Below are 19,827 nucleotides of genomic sequence, written 5' to 3' on the forward strand. Positions count from 1 at the left end.
TCATAAACAGCCATTCTTCAATCACAATACTGTCGCTGTACTATCACCCTCCATGACCCTGTCAGTGTGCATGTAGGACTCAAACATTCTCTAAACAGCCTAATTCATAATGTTAAAGGTTATTTTTCAGCTGCCTACTTCTCACTTAAAATGTAATTTATTTTTAATTTCAGTGGTTTGTACACTGAAAGGTGTTTTTCTGTTAAAGGTGCATTATACAACATTTCCACATGTAAAGCCAGATAAAAACTATTTTTACAACCAAAAGTCTTTCATTGGCTATTGTAACCTTTCATTTGACCTCTGCCAAATCGTCTTGGCCCGGTTGCATAAAACATCTTTAAAAAGTTAATTTCCCCCTTCTCTTTTCCCATAAAGTTTCCTTAAAGTTAAGTCAATTAAGTGAAAAAGTTAAAGGGTGCCCATGAGGACCCTGAAGTTCTTCATTCAGAATGGACATCAAAGTAAACAGCATATGTGGAGGTGAATGTTGCTTTCCTCTGGCCTGGTTTCAAAAGGAAAACCTCCACCAGCTAGGCAGCTAGCTAGCAGGCTAGCTACACAATGGAAGCTACACAGTCCATGGTTACAAAGCTAGCTGGCTACTCAGTTAGCTTGACGTGCTAGAAAGTAATAGAAATAATTTGGGGTTTTTTACTAAAAGAAATGTGTTTTATCATTTTCTGAATATTTGTTTCTCCCGTCTTGAATGTATCAGTTCTATTTTGCGATCTCCCAAATTAAAATGTGATCTCATTGAGGAGAGTTCAGTCAGTGAATTAGGTCATCTCCATGGTAACCAGAGACTCTTTCTGCTGTACATGCCTTCAAACTACCGTAAAACCCCTTAAGTATGCCCTTACCTAAGGAAAACATTTCAGGAGCTCTACGCAAAGCTGTCATCAAGGCAAAGGGCGGCTATTTGAAGAATCTCAAAAATAAAATATATTTTGATTTGTTTACACTTTTTTGGTTACTACATAATTCCATATGTGTTATTTAATAGTTTTGATGTGTTCACTATTATTCTACAATGTAGAAAATAGTCAAAATAAAGAAAAACCCTCTAAAACTTTTGACCGGATGTCTCATGGTCTGACAAACACTACTCTGGCTCTGCCACCTTTCAAAGCAGGTGAGGAAGGGCGATGCATCAGAAGATGCAGTGGTATTGAGATGCAGGCCATGCAAAACATCAGCTTAGACAGACAGATATCCATGGGGATGTTTGTATTATGTTAGATCTCCGCAGAGCACAACCCTTGTAGGCCAATGCACAGTTATGCATCCTAAACATTAGCCCCTCCCCCTACTCTGTGTCTTAGGCAGCTAATGGTATTATCAACTAATCACAGGCTTAACACACAGAGAGACAGACACAGAGACACAGACAGACACAGACACACAGAGACACACAGAGAGAGACACAGACAGAGACACAGACAGAGAGACAGACACACAGAGACACAGACACACAGAGACACACAGAGAGAGACACAGACAGAGACACAGACAGAGAGACAGACACACAGAGACACAGACACACAGACACAGAGAGACACAGACACAGAGAGACACAGACACAGAGAGACAGACACAGAGAGACAGGCAGAGAGAGAGACAGACACAGACAGAGAGACAGGCAGAGAGAGAGAGAGACACAGACAGATAGACAGGCAGAGAGAGAGACATACAGACAGAGAGACAGGCAGAGAGAGAGACAGATACAGACAGGCAGGCAGAGAGACAGGCAGAGAGACAGACAGACAGGCAGGCAGAGAGACAGACAGGCAGGCAGAGAGACAGGCAGGCAGGCAGAGAGACAGGCAGGCAGAGAGACAGGCAGGCAGGCAGAGAGACAGACAGGCAGGCAGAGAGACAGACAGGCAGGCAGAGAGACAGACAGGCAGGCAGAGAGACAGACAGGCAGGCAGAGAGACAGACAGGCAGGCAGAGAGACAGACAGGCAGGCAGAGAGACAGACAAGTATTTCTTGCTGTTATAAAGTCATTTTATGGGGAAAAACTAATTCTGATTGGCTGGGCCTGGCTCTCCATTTTTGTTCAGTATAGAAGATTCCTTCTTCCCTAAATTCAAACTGAAAAGTGCTACATTCACAGAACAATCAAACTAAGGTCTGATGTTAAAGAGTTGGCAGCACAGTACGTCACAGCTTGCCACAAGCTAAGGGAGGAAACATGGAAAATCACAGGCTTAACACACAGACAGACGGACAGACGGACGGACGGACAGACAGACGGACGGACGGACGGACGGACGGACGGACGAGCTAAGGGAGGAAACATGTAATGTAGCCTACTATTTTCTGTATAATAAGTAACTAAACAATATAAGTACCACCAGTCATTTATTGTTTGTCGAATTAGATTCTGAACATAAGCTATTACTTAAATGTTTGTATATTTCTTTGTTTTATACATTATGGTTTTATATGTACTATTCTTGTTTTTGTCGCCGTTCTTTTCATAATTTTTGTGTGCAACACTTCGCTTTGGTAACATTGCCCTCCGTGTTTCCAGTGGGTGGGCCCATGCCCTCCCAGGCCCTCCCATGGCTGCTCCCCTGCCCAGTCATGTGAAATCCATAGATTAGGGCCTAATGAATTTATTTCAATTGACCGATTTCATTATATGAACTGTAACTCAGTAAAATCATTGGAATTGTTGCAATTATATTTTTTGTTCAGTGAAAATACAATTTCTCCGACACACACAGACCCTAAATAGGCCTTTTGAATTTGACATTCAGAAGGACAAAAGGAGAGAGAGCGAGAGAAAGCAAGTGTGTGTGTCCATTTTGAAGCCAGCGATGCCAAAACACACACAGCGCAAACGTTAGCAACAACAAGTGTCTCTGCATTATCCCTCTCCATGTCCCGGTGTCTGTGTGTGTGTGGCTAATAAACTTAGCTAACATCACATTCCTATAGGGAGAGAGTTAAACTAGTAAAAACCTGCTCCTTTATCAAGACCATCTGTGGAGGATCAAAATACAAGGAGGAACGGCAATACAGTGAGGGAAGAGTAGTCTCACACACACACACACTACAGTGACACACACACTACAGTGACACACACACACTACAGTGACACACACACACACTACAGTGACACACACACACACACACACACACACACTACAGTGACACACACACACACTACAGTGACACACACACACACACTACAGTGACACACACACTACAGTGACACACACACACACACTACAGTGACACACACACTACAGTGACACACACACACACAAACACACACTACAGTGACACACACACACACACACACTACAGTCACACACACACACACACACACTACAGTCACACACACACACACACACTACAGTGACACACACACACACACACACACACTACAGTGACACACACACACACTACAGTGACACACACACACACACTACAGTGACACACACACACACACACTACAGTGACACACACACACACACACACACTAGTGACACACACACACTACAGTGACACACACACACTACAGTAACACACACACTACAGTAACACACACACACACACACACTACAGTAACACACACACACACACTACAGTAACACACACACACACACTACAGTAACACACACACTACAGTAACACACACACACTACAGTAACACACACACACACACTACAGTAACACACACACACACACTACAGTAACACACACACACACACTACAGTAACACACACACACTACAGTAACACACACACACACACACACACTACAGTAACACACACACACACACTACAGTGACACACACACTACAGTAACACACATTATGTTAACGACAATACCATCTTCTACTGGCTGACAAGGAATGCCCTTTACGGGGAGGTAGAATTCCTTTCCTTCCCATTCTGTATCTGTTTAGAAGTTGGATTAAATCTAATTGATGACATCACAATTCCGGCATAACGGACCCTGGCGAGTCTCAGGAAAACCAGAACAGTAACTAGGCTATTCTGCTGTCACTTTTAGACCAGGGATGAGGTCTCGTGGAGGGTTAGAGGTGCTAGAGGGCATGTCTAGGGCTGTCAGGAGTCGTTATCATGTCCTGGGCTCTTCAGAGTGCCACTAGTGGACATTCCAGTTTCATTCTGGGGGAAAAACCACATGGCACGTACCTAGAATGTACACACACACACACACACACACACACACACACCTCTATTATGCGTGGGAATACTTTGGAACAGATTTCAAAATCCCTTGGAGCTGATTTTGCTTCTGTTTTTTCAGCGTTTTATGTCCAACAATAAAAAAAGCTTTGGAGTAGATGTTTTCCCTTCGAGGCACATGGTAACCCAAGAATTTGATTACTCAACCAATTTCCTATTAGTCACCTCACCTCCTCCTATCTGGATGTGGGAGAACATTCACTCCCCAGCAAAGCCTACAACTATCACACAGTCATTCAACATCCTACAGCAGGATGGCCCACCACTGATTTTATTTGCCGTTTTCTGAGAATTACATTCTTTTTTTTGTAATATATATATATATATATATATATATATATATATATATATATATATATATATATATATATATATATATATATATATTTATATTGTTGGACATAAGACTGTAAAAACACCAGGAAATCAGCTCCAAGTGATTTTTGGAAAAATCTGTTCGCAAGTATTCCCACGCACAATAGAGAGACACGTGATCGTTTCCGCCCCACCGACTATCCGTTCAAGAAAATAAAAATCGTCGCGCGGCTGAATCTAGTTGATGATCCCTGTCCTAGAGAATATGAGAAAACATTCAGGCTTACCACAGTACACACACACTTTACAACAGTAAACAGCTAGCTAGCCTGTTAGTCACTAGGCTAATATACTCCTACATGACAAAATACCCTGGCTTTGACTCAGACAGGAGACTTTTACCTATGAGTAACAAAGGACACACTAACATACAAGTCTATATAGGCCTAATGAAGCTACACAGGAAGAGGCATTGCCATGGAAATGGCTGATAACACTACTTGAAGCAGTTGCTGTAACAGTAGTATTAGTATGGAAGTCTTACATCGTCGTATGCCATGGCATTGTTGAATACTCCTTTCTGATTGGTGTTCTAGAGCATGCATTATTTTCATATAAAGCATGGTATGTTTTGTTTGAGCTTCTTTTGAAAGCAAAAGTCAGGTTGGAAACAGTATTGGTATTGTTGAACTCGATTAACATAGTAGCAAGCTAGGACTGATGGTTTGGTAAACTAAACTAGCAAGTCTGTTTGGTTACCACGGTAACTACTGTAGCTATCTAGTATCAAATTTCAAATCAATCAAATGTATTTATAAAGCCCTTCTTACATCAGCTGATATCTCAAAGTGCTGTACAGAAACCCAGCCTAAAACCCCAAACAGCAAGCAATGCAGGTGTAGAAGCACGGTGGCTAGGAAAAACTCCCTAGAAAGGCAGGAACCTAGGAAGAAACCTAGAGAGGAACCAGGCTATGAGGGGTGGCCAGTCCTCTTCTGGCTGTGCCGGGTGGAGATTATAACAGAACATGGCCAAGATGTTCAAACGTTCATAGATGACCAGCAGGGTCAAATAATAATAATCGCAGTGGTTGTCGAGGGTGCAACAAGTAAACTTGCTAGCTACTTCAGTGGATGTTGAACACATTTCTACCGGCAAATGAACACATTTCAAATTATAACTAGGGGATCTATGCATTCTCTGGATAATAATGCAACTGTGGAAGGTCAGTTCCAACACACCGTCCACATCATTCATTATTTTCCCATAGAACGCATAGTCCCTGGTTGATTACCTGTTATATATTCATAGCAACTTATTATACAGCATTAAACCAATTAATGACAGCGGTATAATCTACATCCTACTAAAACATTCAAATTGATTTGACATAACATCTTGAGATTATATTAACATCTGTATGTATGTATTTACATCAGAGAGAGAGAGAGTGAGAGAGTTCAGGTTCAGGTTCAACACTAAACACACACACACACACACACACACACACTCGCGCACACACACACACACACACGAAAGGCGATCCAGTTGCCTGTGCACCTTCCTGCTTTAGGGCCAGTACACATTCTGTGTCTCAAATGGCACCATATTCCCTATAAAGTGCACTACTTTTGACCAGGGCTCAGGGTGCAATTTGGGATGAAGCATACACATGCCTACTGCTAGACCCATCTCATAAATAACTGTCAGTCTGAAAATAAAGCAGTAAATATAGATGTGAAATAGGAAAGGGCAGCTAGCCAGCGCTCTCAGCAGCAGCAGCTAGCCAGCGCTCTCAGCAGCAGCAGCTAGCCAGCGCTCTCAGCAGCAGCAGCTAGCCAGCGCTCTCAGCAGCAGCAGCTAGCCAGCGCTCTCAGCAGCAGCAGCTAGCCAGCGCTCTCAGCAGCAGCAGCTAGCCAGCGCTCTCAGCAGCAGCAGCTAGCCAGCGCTCTCAGCAGCAGCAGCTAGCCAACGCTCTCAGCAGCAGCAGCTAGCCAACGCTCTCAGCAGCAGCAGCTAGCCAACGCTCTCAGCAACAGCAGCAGCTAGCCAACGCTCTCAGCAGCAGCAGCTAGCCAACGCTCTCAGCAGCAGCAGCTAGCCAACGCTCTCAGCAGCAGCAGCTAGCCAACGCTCTCAGCAGCAGCAGCTAGCCAACGCTCTCAGCAGCAGCAGCTAGCCAACGCTCTCAGCAGCAGCTAGCCAACGCTCTCAGCAGCAGCCAGCCAACTACAGGACCTTAACTCAGCTCCAAGCAGCTCCAAGACCAATACAACTAGTAGGCTCACACTGTCACTCTATGAAGGAGGCCTTTGGATGTGGGATAGGACAGGGCGCAGCTAGCTAGCTAGCTAACACTCGCTACTCTATGTAAAAAGGTTTTGCTACAGCATTCCCTAATGAACAGGACCCAGTAGCCTACTTCCCTGTTTCAGAAGGTGCGCTGAAACGGGCCTGGCTGGCTGCTGAAGGCAGGTCACATTGAAGTGTATTCCTGTGATGATGGTGCGTTTCCTGTGGCTCTGTTCTATTGCTGTGGTGCCCCGACACACTGGGCCAATTAGAGCACATCAAAGACCCTCTGCATGACTCCACACACACATACACTAGTATGACAGTGGAAACACTTCAAACAGTGACAAGCTTTATTGGAGAAGAGAGTTGGTTTTTCTATGGAAAACCACATACACACACTACCCCACAGGACACCCACAAATGGAGTGTTGGTTTTCCAATGGAACAAAACTAAGGAAGGACCTCGCCCAGGAGGGCAGCAAGGAGTCAATGCAGTGAACACAAGCACTCTCTCTCTCTTTCTGGTGGAAACACACACACACACACGGGCAACTGCAGGTCAAGCTTTCTCCATAGTACCTGGTACTGTTTGACCCACTTTGGCACAAAGGCAAGGACCTGGGTCAATGAAGTGTGTGGAGTACAGTAGGTGAAAATCCCTCTCTTATCATTATTACCTTTTGCACTGCAGGGCATGCCGACAACTGGAGGGCCAGCACGCGCACACACAGACTAGTGTTCTCTATCCTGGGATTTACTGTATTACCAGCTTAATATAAACCCATTGGGTGTCTATCAGAATGCTAACAAAATTAGCACATGTACTAGCGAATTTCCATGGAGGCTGCTAGCTAAATATGCTAACGAGCGCAAACGGAAAAAGAAAAATTGCATAGACAGGCAGTCCAGCACATATAGTTATACATATATAGGTAGGAGCAACCGAATGTCCTTTTTGGTGAGTTTGGACATCTACAAGCGAATGTAAACAAGAGACATTGTGCAAATGAACAGTACTGGCTCTATAGTAGCAGGCACGCTGTGTCTGTGTGGAGTCTGGAGTCGCTACGGCAACGGTCCAGAAGATGGGGGAGGAGCAAACAGACGGACAACTGAGAGGAGAAGAAAAATGCAAGAAAATGAAAAGAGAGCGGTGGCAGATGACAGATAACTTCATGAACACGTCAAAAAACCAACACAATATGACGCCCCCGTCACCTTATTAAGTCACCCCACTTAGATATCGTGTCCCCTACGTTTAACTTGCTAGTTAATGCAGAATTATTAGATTTTCCAGGCAGAAAAAAAAAATAAACACAAATATCTTGCTGCATTTTTAAAAACGCATTTCTAAAATGCTTCTTATTGTAAGTTCTCCTCGGCATCAGACTAACTTTGTGCTTCTGTTGCACTTCTCCACGAATGGCTCTCTGACAGATGTGTAGCTGCTGTTCTCTGGTAGAATGCTACATCAACTTGAAGAACAACATTAGGAAATGTAGCTGGCTACATTCTATGATAAACATTAATATGATGGCCATGCATCATTTTTGCAAAACATACCTTGCTTTTTCACTGTAAACTCATTTAGCCTACTTGTGTGGCTGCCCGATGAAAATGAAGCTGTTTTCTGCTGAATGTGCTGCACTAATGTATTTTATGTGAAGGAAAACTACAGTTCCACGTCCCTGATCCTCTATTGAAGCAAAACAACACTTCACTTTCAATATAAAACCAGACCCCCGTCACTACACAGCTGGACTCACCTGCTCCTGCTTTCTCCCATTGTGCTCTTTACTAACACCTGACTGGCTCAACTGTTCTGGAGAACTACGGTGAGCTTCATGATGTAAAATAATGTGACAGGTGAAATGAAGAACGTGATCTGCTTTATCTCCTAACACGTTGCACAAACTAACTGCAGGTATTTACTTTAAAAAGTAGCTACAAATATTCAAATGCATAGAAAAACTTAGAAGAAATTGTTTCAACAGTATTGACGGTATCAAAAAACCCTCCTGTGGCTATATCCAAACACCCCGGTATACGGTATACCGCCCAAGCCTCACAGACACACAGACCACACACACAACTTACTCACCGCACCACCCACAATCCCTCTGTCACTCACCCTTGGACGTGGCAGTCATCCCGTCTGACTTGATGAAGTCTATACTGCCATAGGCTCCGTTGTCCTCCGCTACTGGCACAGTCAGGTTACTGGCTTGGGGGGCGTTGGGGGTCGCCCCGGTACCATGCCCGGTGCCTCCCTGCTGCTGCTGGGGTACGGGTAGAGGGTTAGAGTCCCGGTCCTCTCTCAGCTCCAGGGCGATGTAGTTGAGTCCGTTCTGATACCCCACAGACATGTTCCTGCACATCCGACCCCCAGGAGGACACACAGATGAGGCTGAGGCCATGCCCAGATCAGAAGGCCCTGGACGGGCAGGGAGAACGGCCGAGTCCCCCCCTACCCCCTCAACACACATCCACACACTGTCAAAGGAGCCAGAGCCGGTCCACTTGGAGCTCTCGGCCAGATGAGCTACGTTGAGGGCTGAGCCCGAGGAGGGGTTGGCTGAGCCCAAGGAGGGGTTGGCTGAGCCCAAGGAGGGGTTGGCTGAGCCCAAGGAGGGGTTGGCTGAGCCCAAGGAGGGGTTGGGGTTGGAGCTTGGGGCTCCGCCTCCTCCGGAGGTGGAGGATGAGGAAAACGTTTCGGAGCTGTGTCGGCGTCGCCCCTGGGGGTCCGCGCGTACCACCTTGATGGGCTCAGGCTGGGGGCTGGAGGAGGGAGGGGAGGCAGAGGTTAAGGTGGGGGGGTAGCAGCTCTCCATCAAACACAGGTGCTGCAGCATGGCCGTGGGACTACTCCGTAACCCCCGCGACTCCTCACCCCTGCTGAGGTTAAAGGTCATATCTGTGTAGTCATCTGTCCCCGTCCTCCATCGAGCTCCAGAAGAATCAGGGGCCCCACTCACGGAGGCCCCAGCGGCAAGAGGTCGGATGTAGCTGGGTGGGTTCCAGGGAGCCACCAGTGAGGGTCTGGGAGACTTGTTCTTAGCCAGGCGTCCTCCATCATCACCCCCACCCCCCACCTCTACACTCATATAGTCCTGGTTCTGAGGATGGGGAGGGGAGCGGCGCTGTTCAGCAGAGCCCACCGAGGGTGAGCCATCCTGGGCAGAAAGGGGGCAGGACGTTGGGGGTCCGTAGCGGCCCCCAAACTCGATGTTGATGTACTCTCCAGGGCTGGAGAGTACCTCGACGGCGTCCGGCTCGCTGACCCTCAGTGACCCGTGGAAGCTGCGGCGCCCTAGGGGGAGGCGGTTGGGCCGGACCGGGATCGTCCGACGGTCACCGTTAGCCGCTTGGTGGTGCACCCCGTAGGGAGGGGGCGGGTAGGCGTGAGGGAGGATGTGAGGGGTGTCTGACCCCCCACTACCAACACCCCTCGTCGTCACGCCCCTCTCGGCGACGTTGCCGGTAGCAACCTGGGAGTAGACTGGTTTCGCCGGGGAGCTCATGGGTACATAGTCATCATGCGCTCTCTGTTCCCTCTCTCTCTGTTCCCTCTCTCTCTGTTCCCTCTCTCTCTGTTCCCTCTCTCTCTGTTCCCTCTCTCTCTGTTCCCTCTCTCTCTGTTCCCTCTCTCTCGCAGCGGGGGCCTTGTAGGAGCGAGGCAGGGAGAAGTAGGGGCTGTAGCTGTATGATTTGGGGTCTCTCCCTTCAGGGTTGCTCAGTGCGTAGTATCCCCCCTCGTTGCAGAACTTCCGTCCCCCTGCCGCGTCCCCTCCAACTCCTCCACTACTGCTGTACGACATGTCCATGTACTCTCCATTCTCGGGCCGCTCCACTATACTACCAGAACTACTGACACTACCTCCACCCAGACCCATGTTACTGCTACTGCTGTGGGGGCTGGGGGAGGCCTGGACTGGGGAAGAGGAGCTCCGCCCCCCTGGTAGCATCATCATGTAGCCACGGTGGTCTGTGGGCTGTTGGACTGAGCGGGGGGCCTGGGGAGAGTGGGAGGGCTGGGGCTGGTGGTGGTGAAGAGAGGGGGAGCTGGGTTGCATAGGCATGTAGTCCGGTGCGTCACAGGGTGAGGCTGCCACCCCACACAACATGGGCATGTAGCCGCTGTCCTCCTTGGCCGAAAGAGGGGGTCGGCCCTGGCTGTGCTCGGAGCAGGAGCTGTAGTCAGAGCGGAGGGAAGAAGAAGAGGAGGAAGGCTGGGTGATGCTGTCGGTGCGGACGAGAGACAGGGCCTCTCCCACGGACACCGACTCGTCCAGCGAGAAGGTGGTCTGGGTCATCTTCTGGTACACCGTCACGCCACTGCTGCCGCCGGCAACAACCCCCTGACCCCCGGGCCGCGTGAACGAGTGGGCCCGTCTCCTCAGGGACCTGTCGTCATCCGTCGACGTGCTCTCGTCCCGGTTGGGGGTCTCCGCGCTGCCAGAACTACTCCCTCCACCGCTGGCGGCTCCGAACACCTCGCGGTGCCAGCCCATGGCCATGTAGTCGCTCATGCAGTTCTCCTCTCTGATTGGTGGGGTGTTGCCAAGAGAATCAGGAGTGTTGCTCCGGACCCTGAAGTAGCGGAAGTCCCCAGGGCTGGAGCCGTACTCGTCTGAGGAGTTGAAGCCTCCGTCGGAGGGGGAACCGCAGATGGATGCTGAGGAGGGCCGGGTGAGGGTATCGGAGACCGAGCCGTGCCCGCTGCTGCTGGACACGCTGACGGGGGAGGTGGTGGAGGGAAAGTGGGAGACGGGGAGCGAGGCGGAGCGAGCGTGGTAGGTGGACCCTGGTATCGCCCTGGCGTAGCGCCCTACAACCCCGGTGCTCCCGGTATTCCCTGCCCCTACCCCGCCCTCCTGGCGCCCCAGGTGTATCCGGGCAGTGTTCAGGTGGATCAGGCTGCCGGTAACGGATCGGAATGGCCGGTTCATAGTCCCCTCACCCTCGCTCGATGTTCGGAAGCGATAGCCGCTGGCGCCAGAGCTCTTACTCGATGGCGGCGTCCCAACCACCGACTCGGTCCTGGAGCGGCGCTGGAGACCTGTCTGGCTTGGAGGCAGGTTACCTAGGTGACGGCGGGTGGTGATAAAAGCGATGGGGTTGGAGCCAGAGGATTGGCTCTTGCTCCTGGGGCGGATCTCTGCGAAGGCCTTCAGAGCCTTCATGGTCTCCAGGATGGTCTCGTGCATGTTCTGGGCCACTACAGAGTCATCTACCTGCATCCATATCTCCCCAGGGCCTATAGAAGACGACCGACCCACCTCCATGAAGAAGAAGCTTTCTGAGTGTCCACAGCGTCTGATGTTCATCAACTGAAGGTTGACACACGGTGTCTCAGAGTTTAGTTTGACCAGGTGGATAGTTTTAGTAGAGAGGCATAAACGATACACACCTGTGAGGTTCTTGGTCTGACCCAGCCCTTTGGGTTTCACGTTCACCTGCCACACCTCTTTGAAAACCGTACCTGGTGTGACTGTACCATAACCATCATCCAACTCGTCCGAGTCTAGATGCCCCCTTTTCCCCTCACTCATCAGTTCACTCAGGGCTACGTACCAATCATCTTGTTCCTGCTCGTTTTCAGCTACAATAGCAAAGTATTCATCCTTAGTGTAGAGGGCTATGAGGTGTTTGTTTTTGGAATCTGCTCTTTTATTGACAGTGAAGCACTGATACAGATAGATCACCCTTTTCGGGGGAGAAGCGGCGACCGTACCGTTTGCAGCTGCCGCAGCAGCAGACCGCAGGCTATTACGGAATTTTTTCTCGCTGTCATAGTACTCCAACCGACTGAGGCCTAGGTGGCTGGCCGCCCTCAGCACGAAAAACCTCTTGTGGCCGTGTTTCTGTTTCCGCAGATAGCCACACTTCTGAATGTCGTCCACTACACCTTCTGAGGTAGCCACGCTAACATTAGCATTCGCGGCTAGTTGTATCGCGGCTGACGCCGCGTTTACCGACGCAGCGAGTGCGTGGTGGCTAGCAGCGGGGTCCTGCTGTACCAGGTTCAAAGACGATGACGAGGCTTTCCTTACCGGGGACTCCGTGATGTTTTCAACAGAGAGATGATGCTCCGTCGCCGCCTGGTAGTGGTGCGACAGCGGGTGTTGTTGTTCTTTGGGCAGCGAGGTCTGGGGGTAGTGATGGTGGCTGGAGGGCGGCAAGTGCTGATGGAAACGAGCTCCGCTGGCCCCGACGCCACCGATATTCAATAACGGGGAAGGGGGTTCCCCGACCGAGGTGTCTCCATCATTGGTTGCCGCTGGTTTCGTCCCGATGCCCCTCTGTTGCGTCTCCACTAACAACATAGCAGCTTTGCTTTCTTGGTAATTCGTGAAATTTGCCATTTAGAGAGCACAACCAAAGGTCACTTTACCTAAACCGTGCTGTGGACCTAGACCCCATTCTTGTTTTGGAGACGGGCTCCGACTGGCGCTGCTGTGTTGTGCTGTGGCTACACAGCACGATGGTTGGCTACAATACAAGCGTAAATGTATGTTGGTTCTGTTTGAAAACGGCCGGTCCAGGCCTCTTTGTCACAAAACAGGTATCCAATGTACGCTTTTAGGAAAAGAAGCCCATCGTGTGAAACATTTCCACGTTCAACCCCGTTTCTATAATCGTTAGCTCCCAAGCTAGCAATCAGTCCCCTTCTCCCTCTGTACACAACTCTACCGAGCGGAGCACAAACAACACGTGACTTGCGCGTACCCATAAGCAGGAGGAACAATGAGCGAGTCGGGGCTTCTCATTGGACGTTCAGCGAGATTGACAGGAACTGACAGGTAAAAGAGCCAATAATTGAGGGTGATTCGTGTTTTACGTCAATACGGTCGACTAATGATATCGCACGGAGTTTCATTGAGGTAAAAAGAGGAGGGTACGTTTTTGTGATGATCGACATATGACTGGCCAATGATCATCGGTAGAGTGATAGGCGTTCGTTGATGCTACCACTCTCATTGGACAATATGGTTAATTGACGCCGAGGTTATCTAATCACAGTGTGACCACATGGACCAATGGCTGTGCTGTTTTAGTTTGCAAGTTTCATATTGCAAGTTTCTCCTCTGCTACTTACTTGTAGGCATTGAAGGCCAAATATGCCCTAAAACATTTCCTTATCTCCTACCCCTTTGGTATACTTTGCAGATCCCAAAGAACTGGATAGGTGTAAGCAACATGGCAGTGACTACCCTAAATCCATTGGAATGCTATGAATACCACCTATCTGTATTTCAGGGCCAATATTCGTAATGCGCCTAAGAGTTAGTTAACCTTTATTTAACTAGGCAAGTCAGATAAGAACAAATTCTTATTTACATTGACGGCCGTTGGCCATCTTATTCATCCCTTTACGTTTGTGTGTATAAGGTAGTCGTTGTGAATTTGTTAGATTACTTGTTAGATATTACTGCACTGTCGGAACTAGAAGCACAAGCATTTCGCTACACTCGCATTAACATCTGTTAACCATGTGTATGTGACCAATACAATTTGATTTGATTTGATTTGAAAAGGCAAAAGGCCTCCTGCTGGAACGAGGCTGGGAGTAAAACATTTAAATAAATAAAATAAAAATATAGGACAAAACACACATTACGACGAGTAAAGGTGCTGATCTAGGAACAGGCCATCCATCTCCATAATCATATTAAAAAAGATCAGCTCTCCTGCTCTGAGACGCTTTATGCGCGACCCCTGGGTCACAGTGGGTGTTTTGAAATCTATTCATATTGTTTTGTTTTTCTGCATTCCTTTTATGATTCATTATTTGCTTGCTGTAGTGGTGTGACTCCTCATGACTCAGCAATCTTGGCTAGGTATTTATTCAGGCGCTTAAGAAATAATTTACCTGTGCCCTGTCTGGTCAAGCCCCTGAGAGACAGGGATGGGTGTAACGCATCATAATAAGTTATTAATTCTATCCAAACACCTCACTTGTTAAAGAGGCAATCAGCAGTTAAAACAATAACAAAGTTTACTCCCCAACACTGTTTCCTTACAAAGCAAGGAGATTGGGCTGGAGAAAAGTAACCACTCTCAAATTCAAAGACAGGGCTATGGATGCAAGGACTGACCATCCATGATATGAAAATTATAGTTTTAATCATGTTTTTAGGCTATACTGATTGGCCCTTTAAGTAAATACACAACAGTAGTGTCTTCGGTCATAATGTGAATAGGGGCTCCATTCAATCAGATCTGCTTTGACGGTGTCTGAGGTACAACTGGCTTTCTGCATTATCAACTAAAGCGGACATTGCCATTGGCTGCACAGAGTCACATTGACATAAATCCCATGCAGCCTTATTTACAAATTCTAACACTGTAATGTGAGATGTAATCTACACCTCCATTAGGAACACTGGAATTTGAGATGTAATCTACACCTCCATTAAGAACACTGGAATGTAAAATGTAATCTACACCTCCATTAAGAACACTGGAATGTAAAATGTAATCTACACCTCCGTTAAGAACACTGGAATGTAAAATGTAATCTACACCTCCGTTAAGAACACTGTAATGTGAGATGTAATCTACACCTCCATTAGGATGATAGAAAACCTCATTATTTCGTTGAATGATTTTTTAATTTTAGCGTAATTGTTTCTATATAGTCCACACAAGGATTCCCTAACTGGCAGCCTGTGGACCGAATTTGGCCCACAGGTGTTTTTATTTGGCCCCCAAGTTTTTTTAGCAAAAAAAAACAAATATTTGTATTTTTTATTGTTGGACATAAAACACTAGGATATCATCTCCAATTGATTTTAATTTAAGAAATCTGTTCCCAAGTATTTCCCTGCATAATAGAAAGACACCTGATCATTTAACATAAGCAAGGTTTGAAATGATTATGTTTTAGTAAAACAATATATCTGTTTGGGCTTCTTGCAGTCAATTTGAAGTCTACAAATTATTTGTAATTATGTTCCAGCACGTCACTGAATCTAGTTGATGATCCCTGGCCTACACTTTCTCCTTCTGAACTTCTAACGCGAGTGGGGTCGGGTGTGGCTTTGTGACAATGATCGCAAGAGCAACTGCTCAGCGAGTTGATTTGACGGCTCCAATGCAGTTCCACTCCCTCTGACACCACCAAAACATCTGCTATCTTTGGTTAACAGTTAATCTCATTGAATCTATGTCTAGATTATGGGAACATTGCAACAATTGTTTCAAAATATTAGTCATTTTTTAGAAGTCATTTTAAGATAAGAGTTTTAAGAGACGATTCTGTGCAATTGATTCAGCGAGAGATTTTCTGATAACATATAAGGCATGATACCAAGTAACTTTTTATTTAATTAAATAGTCACTACCCTGTCTATGCTTTTTTTATTTCTTCCCTTCAGTATTGCAGGGGCGCCGTTTACTGGTTACCTTAGTGCATTACTGTAGGTCTGCTTCCCGTTGTGCTTTAGGTGTGATGCCATTTTACAAAAATGGGACCCCCCAAAATGTTTTAAAATACGGTAATTTGACTAATTAAGAAATACTTTGAGCAATAAAAATGCAATTGGGTGTACTTTATGATTGTATTCTTATCTTTTAGTATTTCTTAATATTGTTGCATTTTCGAAAAGGAACCTTCAAGGAAGCATTTCGTTGGAAGTGTATACCATGTACATACGACTAATACAACTTCACACTGTTCTGTATTGTTGGGTTATTTTTTCCCCAAAATGCATGAACATATCGCTGAAATAGAACAGTGGTGGATGGGTTTCCTCAAGCGGGAGAGATACTAAACTGCACAGAATAGTATTAGTAGTTTACCTCATTTCCATATTTACACATATCATGCTATACCTCCCTGCCCAGTCCTCACCCGCCTCCCTTTCTCCTCCCTCCCCTTTCCCTCCATCCTCCCCTTTCAACCCCCCTCCTCGCACACCACTAAACCCCAGATGACATAACAGTTCCCTAGATGAAAGCACTCTAGTCTCCTCTCTTTTATGCATCACATTTCAATATAGTTAATTGATCATGTCAAACCGGTGTGTTTAGTGCTGGGCAGGAACTAAAACCTGCAAACCTCATATTTTTGCTCTGCTCACTCAGAAGTACAGTAAATGGTACTGTACTGTTGACACCCGTGGAGGCTGGGTGGGAGAAGCTATAGGACGACTGTCTCATTGTAATGGTTGGAATGGAATTCATTTCTCAGTTGGTAGAGCATGCTGCAAGCACCAGGGTTGTGGGTTTGATTCCCATGGTGGACCAGAACGATTTATTTTTTATTTTTAAATCTATGCAGTCACTACTGTAAATCGCTCTTAGTCTGCTAAATGACTCAAATGTAAAATGAAAGCATATGGAAACTATCTTCCATTCCAACCATTACAATCAGCTCCTACCACCTGCCTCTACTAGTAGACGGAAACATATTCCCAGGCAGCAGTGTATTATCATATAATGTAGTGCCTGGCTGTAACAAAAACCTGCAAAACCCAGTAGAATCTGGAACCCTGATTTACAGTAAATGGTACTGTACTGTGGATTGATATATATTCCCAGGCACCATATCTCTATGAGCAGGTTTATAGTGGGATTACAATCCGGCCCCTCCTGTACATGATGTTCTAGGAGCAGACAGACTGGTCGGGACAGGAATAGAGCAGTAGATAATCCCAATCCCAGTTGCATTCTGGGTCCCCATCTGATGCATCTGCTCTATCTGCCATTAGAGGGCGTTGTAGTCGAATTAAAACTGTTTTGGTGAGACTAAAGGGACTTTTTTGGCACGCAAACCGACTAGCCCAAATTTTAAACTGATCCTAGCCTTAAGCCTAGCCTTAACCCTGGCTCTAACGTAATTATAACCTATTCTAAAATTAAAGATTGGTTTGCATGTCAGAAGTCCCTTTTAATCTCTACCGGTTAAAACCTGTGACATGTGGAGTGGGGACAGTACATGGGAGAAGGGTAGAGTAAGTTACCTCTGCTAACCACCGATACAAATTGTTTTCATAATTGATAAGGCTAATAGGTTTACCTCTGTGTATCTAATTTGAATGCCATTCAGAATACCAAAAATACAGTATTTGTGATCTAGCAAATACGTTTATTGTAACCGTGTGCCGTCTTTTCATCATTGAACTATATAACCACACTGTAGACCTACATATTGTCTGTCACATTTGGGGCATGAAAGTGCATTATTGTGGGTTAACTGACCAGTAGTGACAATTTTCACATTTGTATTGCAAGCCATGCTAACAAGTTACAGTACACAATTATACATGAATACAATCAACACCAGTAAACAAACAAAATATTATATCATCTTGAATTGGTTATAATACAGGCATGTTGAAAAATGATGATGGAAAGAATCATTCAGAAAGACATCCGTATAGGAATGTTTGTGCGTCATCAGAATGTATTTTTTTGTATTTTAGCCTAGTGGTTAGTGTTGAACTTGTAACCGAAAGGTTGCAAGATCGAATCCCTGAGCTGACAAGGTAAAAATCTGTCGTTCTGCCCCTGAACAAGGCAGTTAACCCCACTGTTCCTAGGCCGTCATTGAAAATAAGAATTTGTTCTTAACTGACTTGTTTGTGTGTCATCAGAGTGTATATTTGATGGATTGTCTCTCACATATATATACTCATTCATTTAAACATCTCAAGCCTTTTGTGAGTGATTTCACAGATGTGTTATACATGTTACAGAAACGTTTCACTTATACGGGGATTTTTACATATGTAGCGACCCGTCACTGACCCATCATATTTTTTGTAATTGTTGTTTTTTTGCACTACATTGTTGGGAAAATAGCTCGTAAGTAAACCTACACCTGTTGTATTCAGTGCATGTGACAAATACAATTTGATTTGACCTATGCGGTTCAGAATTCTGGGAGAGTTTTGCTGGAGTTTTCCTGGAAGAGTCTGAGGTTTACATTAAAGAACATCAACATAACACAACATGCAAGAACAAGAAAAAGCAAAGCTGGCGTTTCAGTAAGTCAGCAGACGGACAGAGTGTGCTTCCTCGAAACGTGGGACTGCAGGGAGCATGACGATCAAGAGAGACTGTTTCGTCAGGGCGCGAAGAGAGGAGGATGAGAAGGAGGAAATTAGGAGGAGAAGAAAAGTAGGAAGAGGCTTTGAGCAAAGCGTTCATGGGAGACCAAGCGAGTAGACTCACTGGACAGATCCGATCCGTGGTTTACTGAGTAATAGTCCTACTGATAGTTCTAATAATAGTCCCTGGCCCAGGTGACTCATCGTCCTACCGTCCGGCAAGATGCTTCATATTTAAAACAAGCTGCAGTAATCTCTACACAGCACATCCTTTCACTTCCCCTCCCCCGTCACACACACACACACAGGCGCATGCAGACGCAGGAGCACGCACACACTGTTGCTTGGGCAATGCATGACCAGACACTTGTAAGTGCCCCTTTCTGAATATTCACCAATAACTTGCAGATGCAAACTTGTCACTGGGTCCTCTCCCTCCCTGCTGTTCCCTCCTCGTTGACCATGGAGCGACAGTAAGGATTGGTGGTCCTCATTGGTCTGCCACAAGTTCCATTGATTCAAAATGGAGTCAAAATATGCCTTTGCTGTAGCTCCCATGATGCCTCTTTCTGGCTAGGGTCAAAGGTCAGTGGTGGTGCGTCATGAAGTCTGATTGGTCAGTGGTGGTGCATCATGACGTTGTCGTCGTCCACCATAGTAACCATAGCCACCGTTCTGACAGTGGAGATCTTCTTCACAGCCTTCTGGAGGAGCAGCTTGAAGTCCTTGATCTCCTGGACAGACCTGGAACACACAAAATACAACAAAGAGAGAGAGAGAGATTTAGCCCAGAGTGTTTCCACCTAACAGTGGCTTACACTAGGGGTCAGTCAGTTCCAGGCCTCGACGTCCAGCCGCAGTACTGCTGGTCAGAATCAGACCTGGGACACCAAGCGACTAGACTCACTGGTGACATTTAAGAATACAT

The 19,827-nt window shown here is 46.5% G+C and overlaps 2 protein-coding genes across 3 annotated transcripts in view; both read right to left on the bottom strand.

Annotated features, from left to right (window-relative positions):
• Positions 1-13,552, bottom strand: part of LOC123728760 (insulin receptor substrate 2-B) — a 23,643-nt gene extending 10,091 nt beyond the window's left edge. Inside the window, exon 1 of the mRNA XM_045701564.2 lies at positions 8,975-13,552. Coding sequence (XP_045557520.2) covers positions 8,975-13,208 — 4,234 coding nt within the window. The 5' untranslated portion in view covers positions 13,209-13,552. The remainder of the gene's footprint in view (positions 1-8,974) is intronic.
• A 4,362-nt stretch (positions 13,553-17,914) lies between these two features.
• The window catches only part of gc2 (guanylyl cyclase 2), a 36,795-nt gene continuing 34,882 nt past the window's right edge, over positions 17,915-19,827 (bottom strand). Inside the window, exon 27 of one of the 2 annotated variants that reach the window (XM_045701566.2) lies at positions 17,915-19,643. In XM_045701566.2, the coding sequence (XP_045557522.1) occupies positions 19,517-19,643 (127 nt within the window). In that variant the 3' untranslated portion in view covers positions 17,915-19,516. The remainder of the gene's footprint in view (positions 19,644-19,827) is intronic. The other variant, XM_045701568.2, reaches the window with a different exon arrangement.

Source organism: Salmo salar, chromosome 18 (assembly GCF_965601325.2).
Source record: "Salmo salar chromosome 18, fSalSal1, whole genome shotgun sequence".
Lineage (NCBI taxonomy): Eukaryota > Metazoa > Chordata > Actinopteri > Salmoniformes > Salmonidae > Salmo > Salmo salar.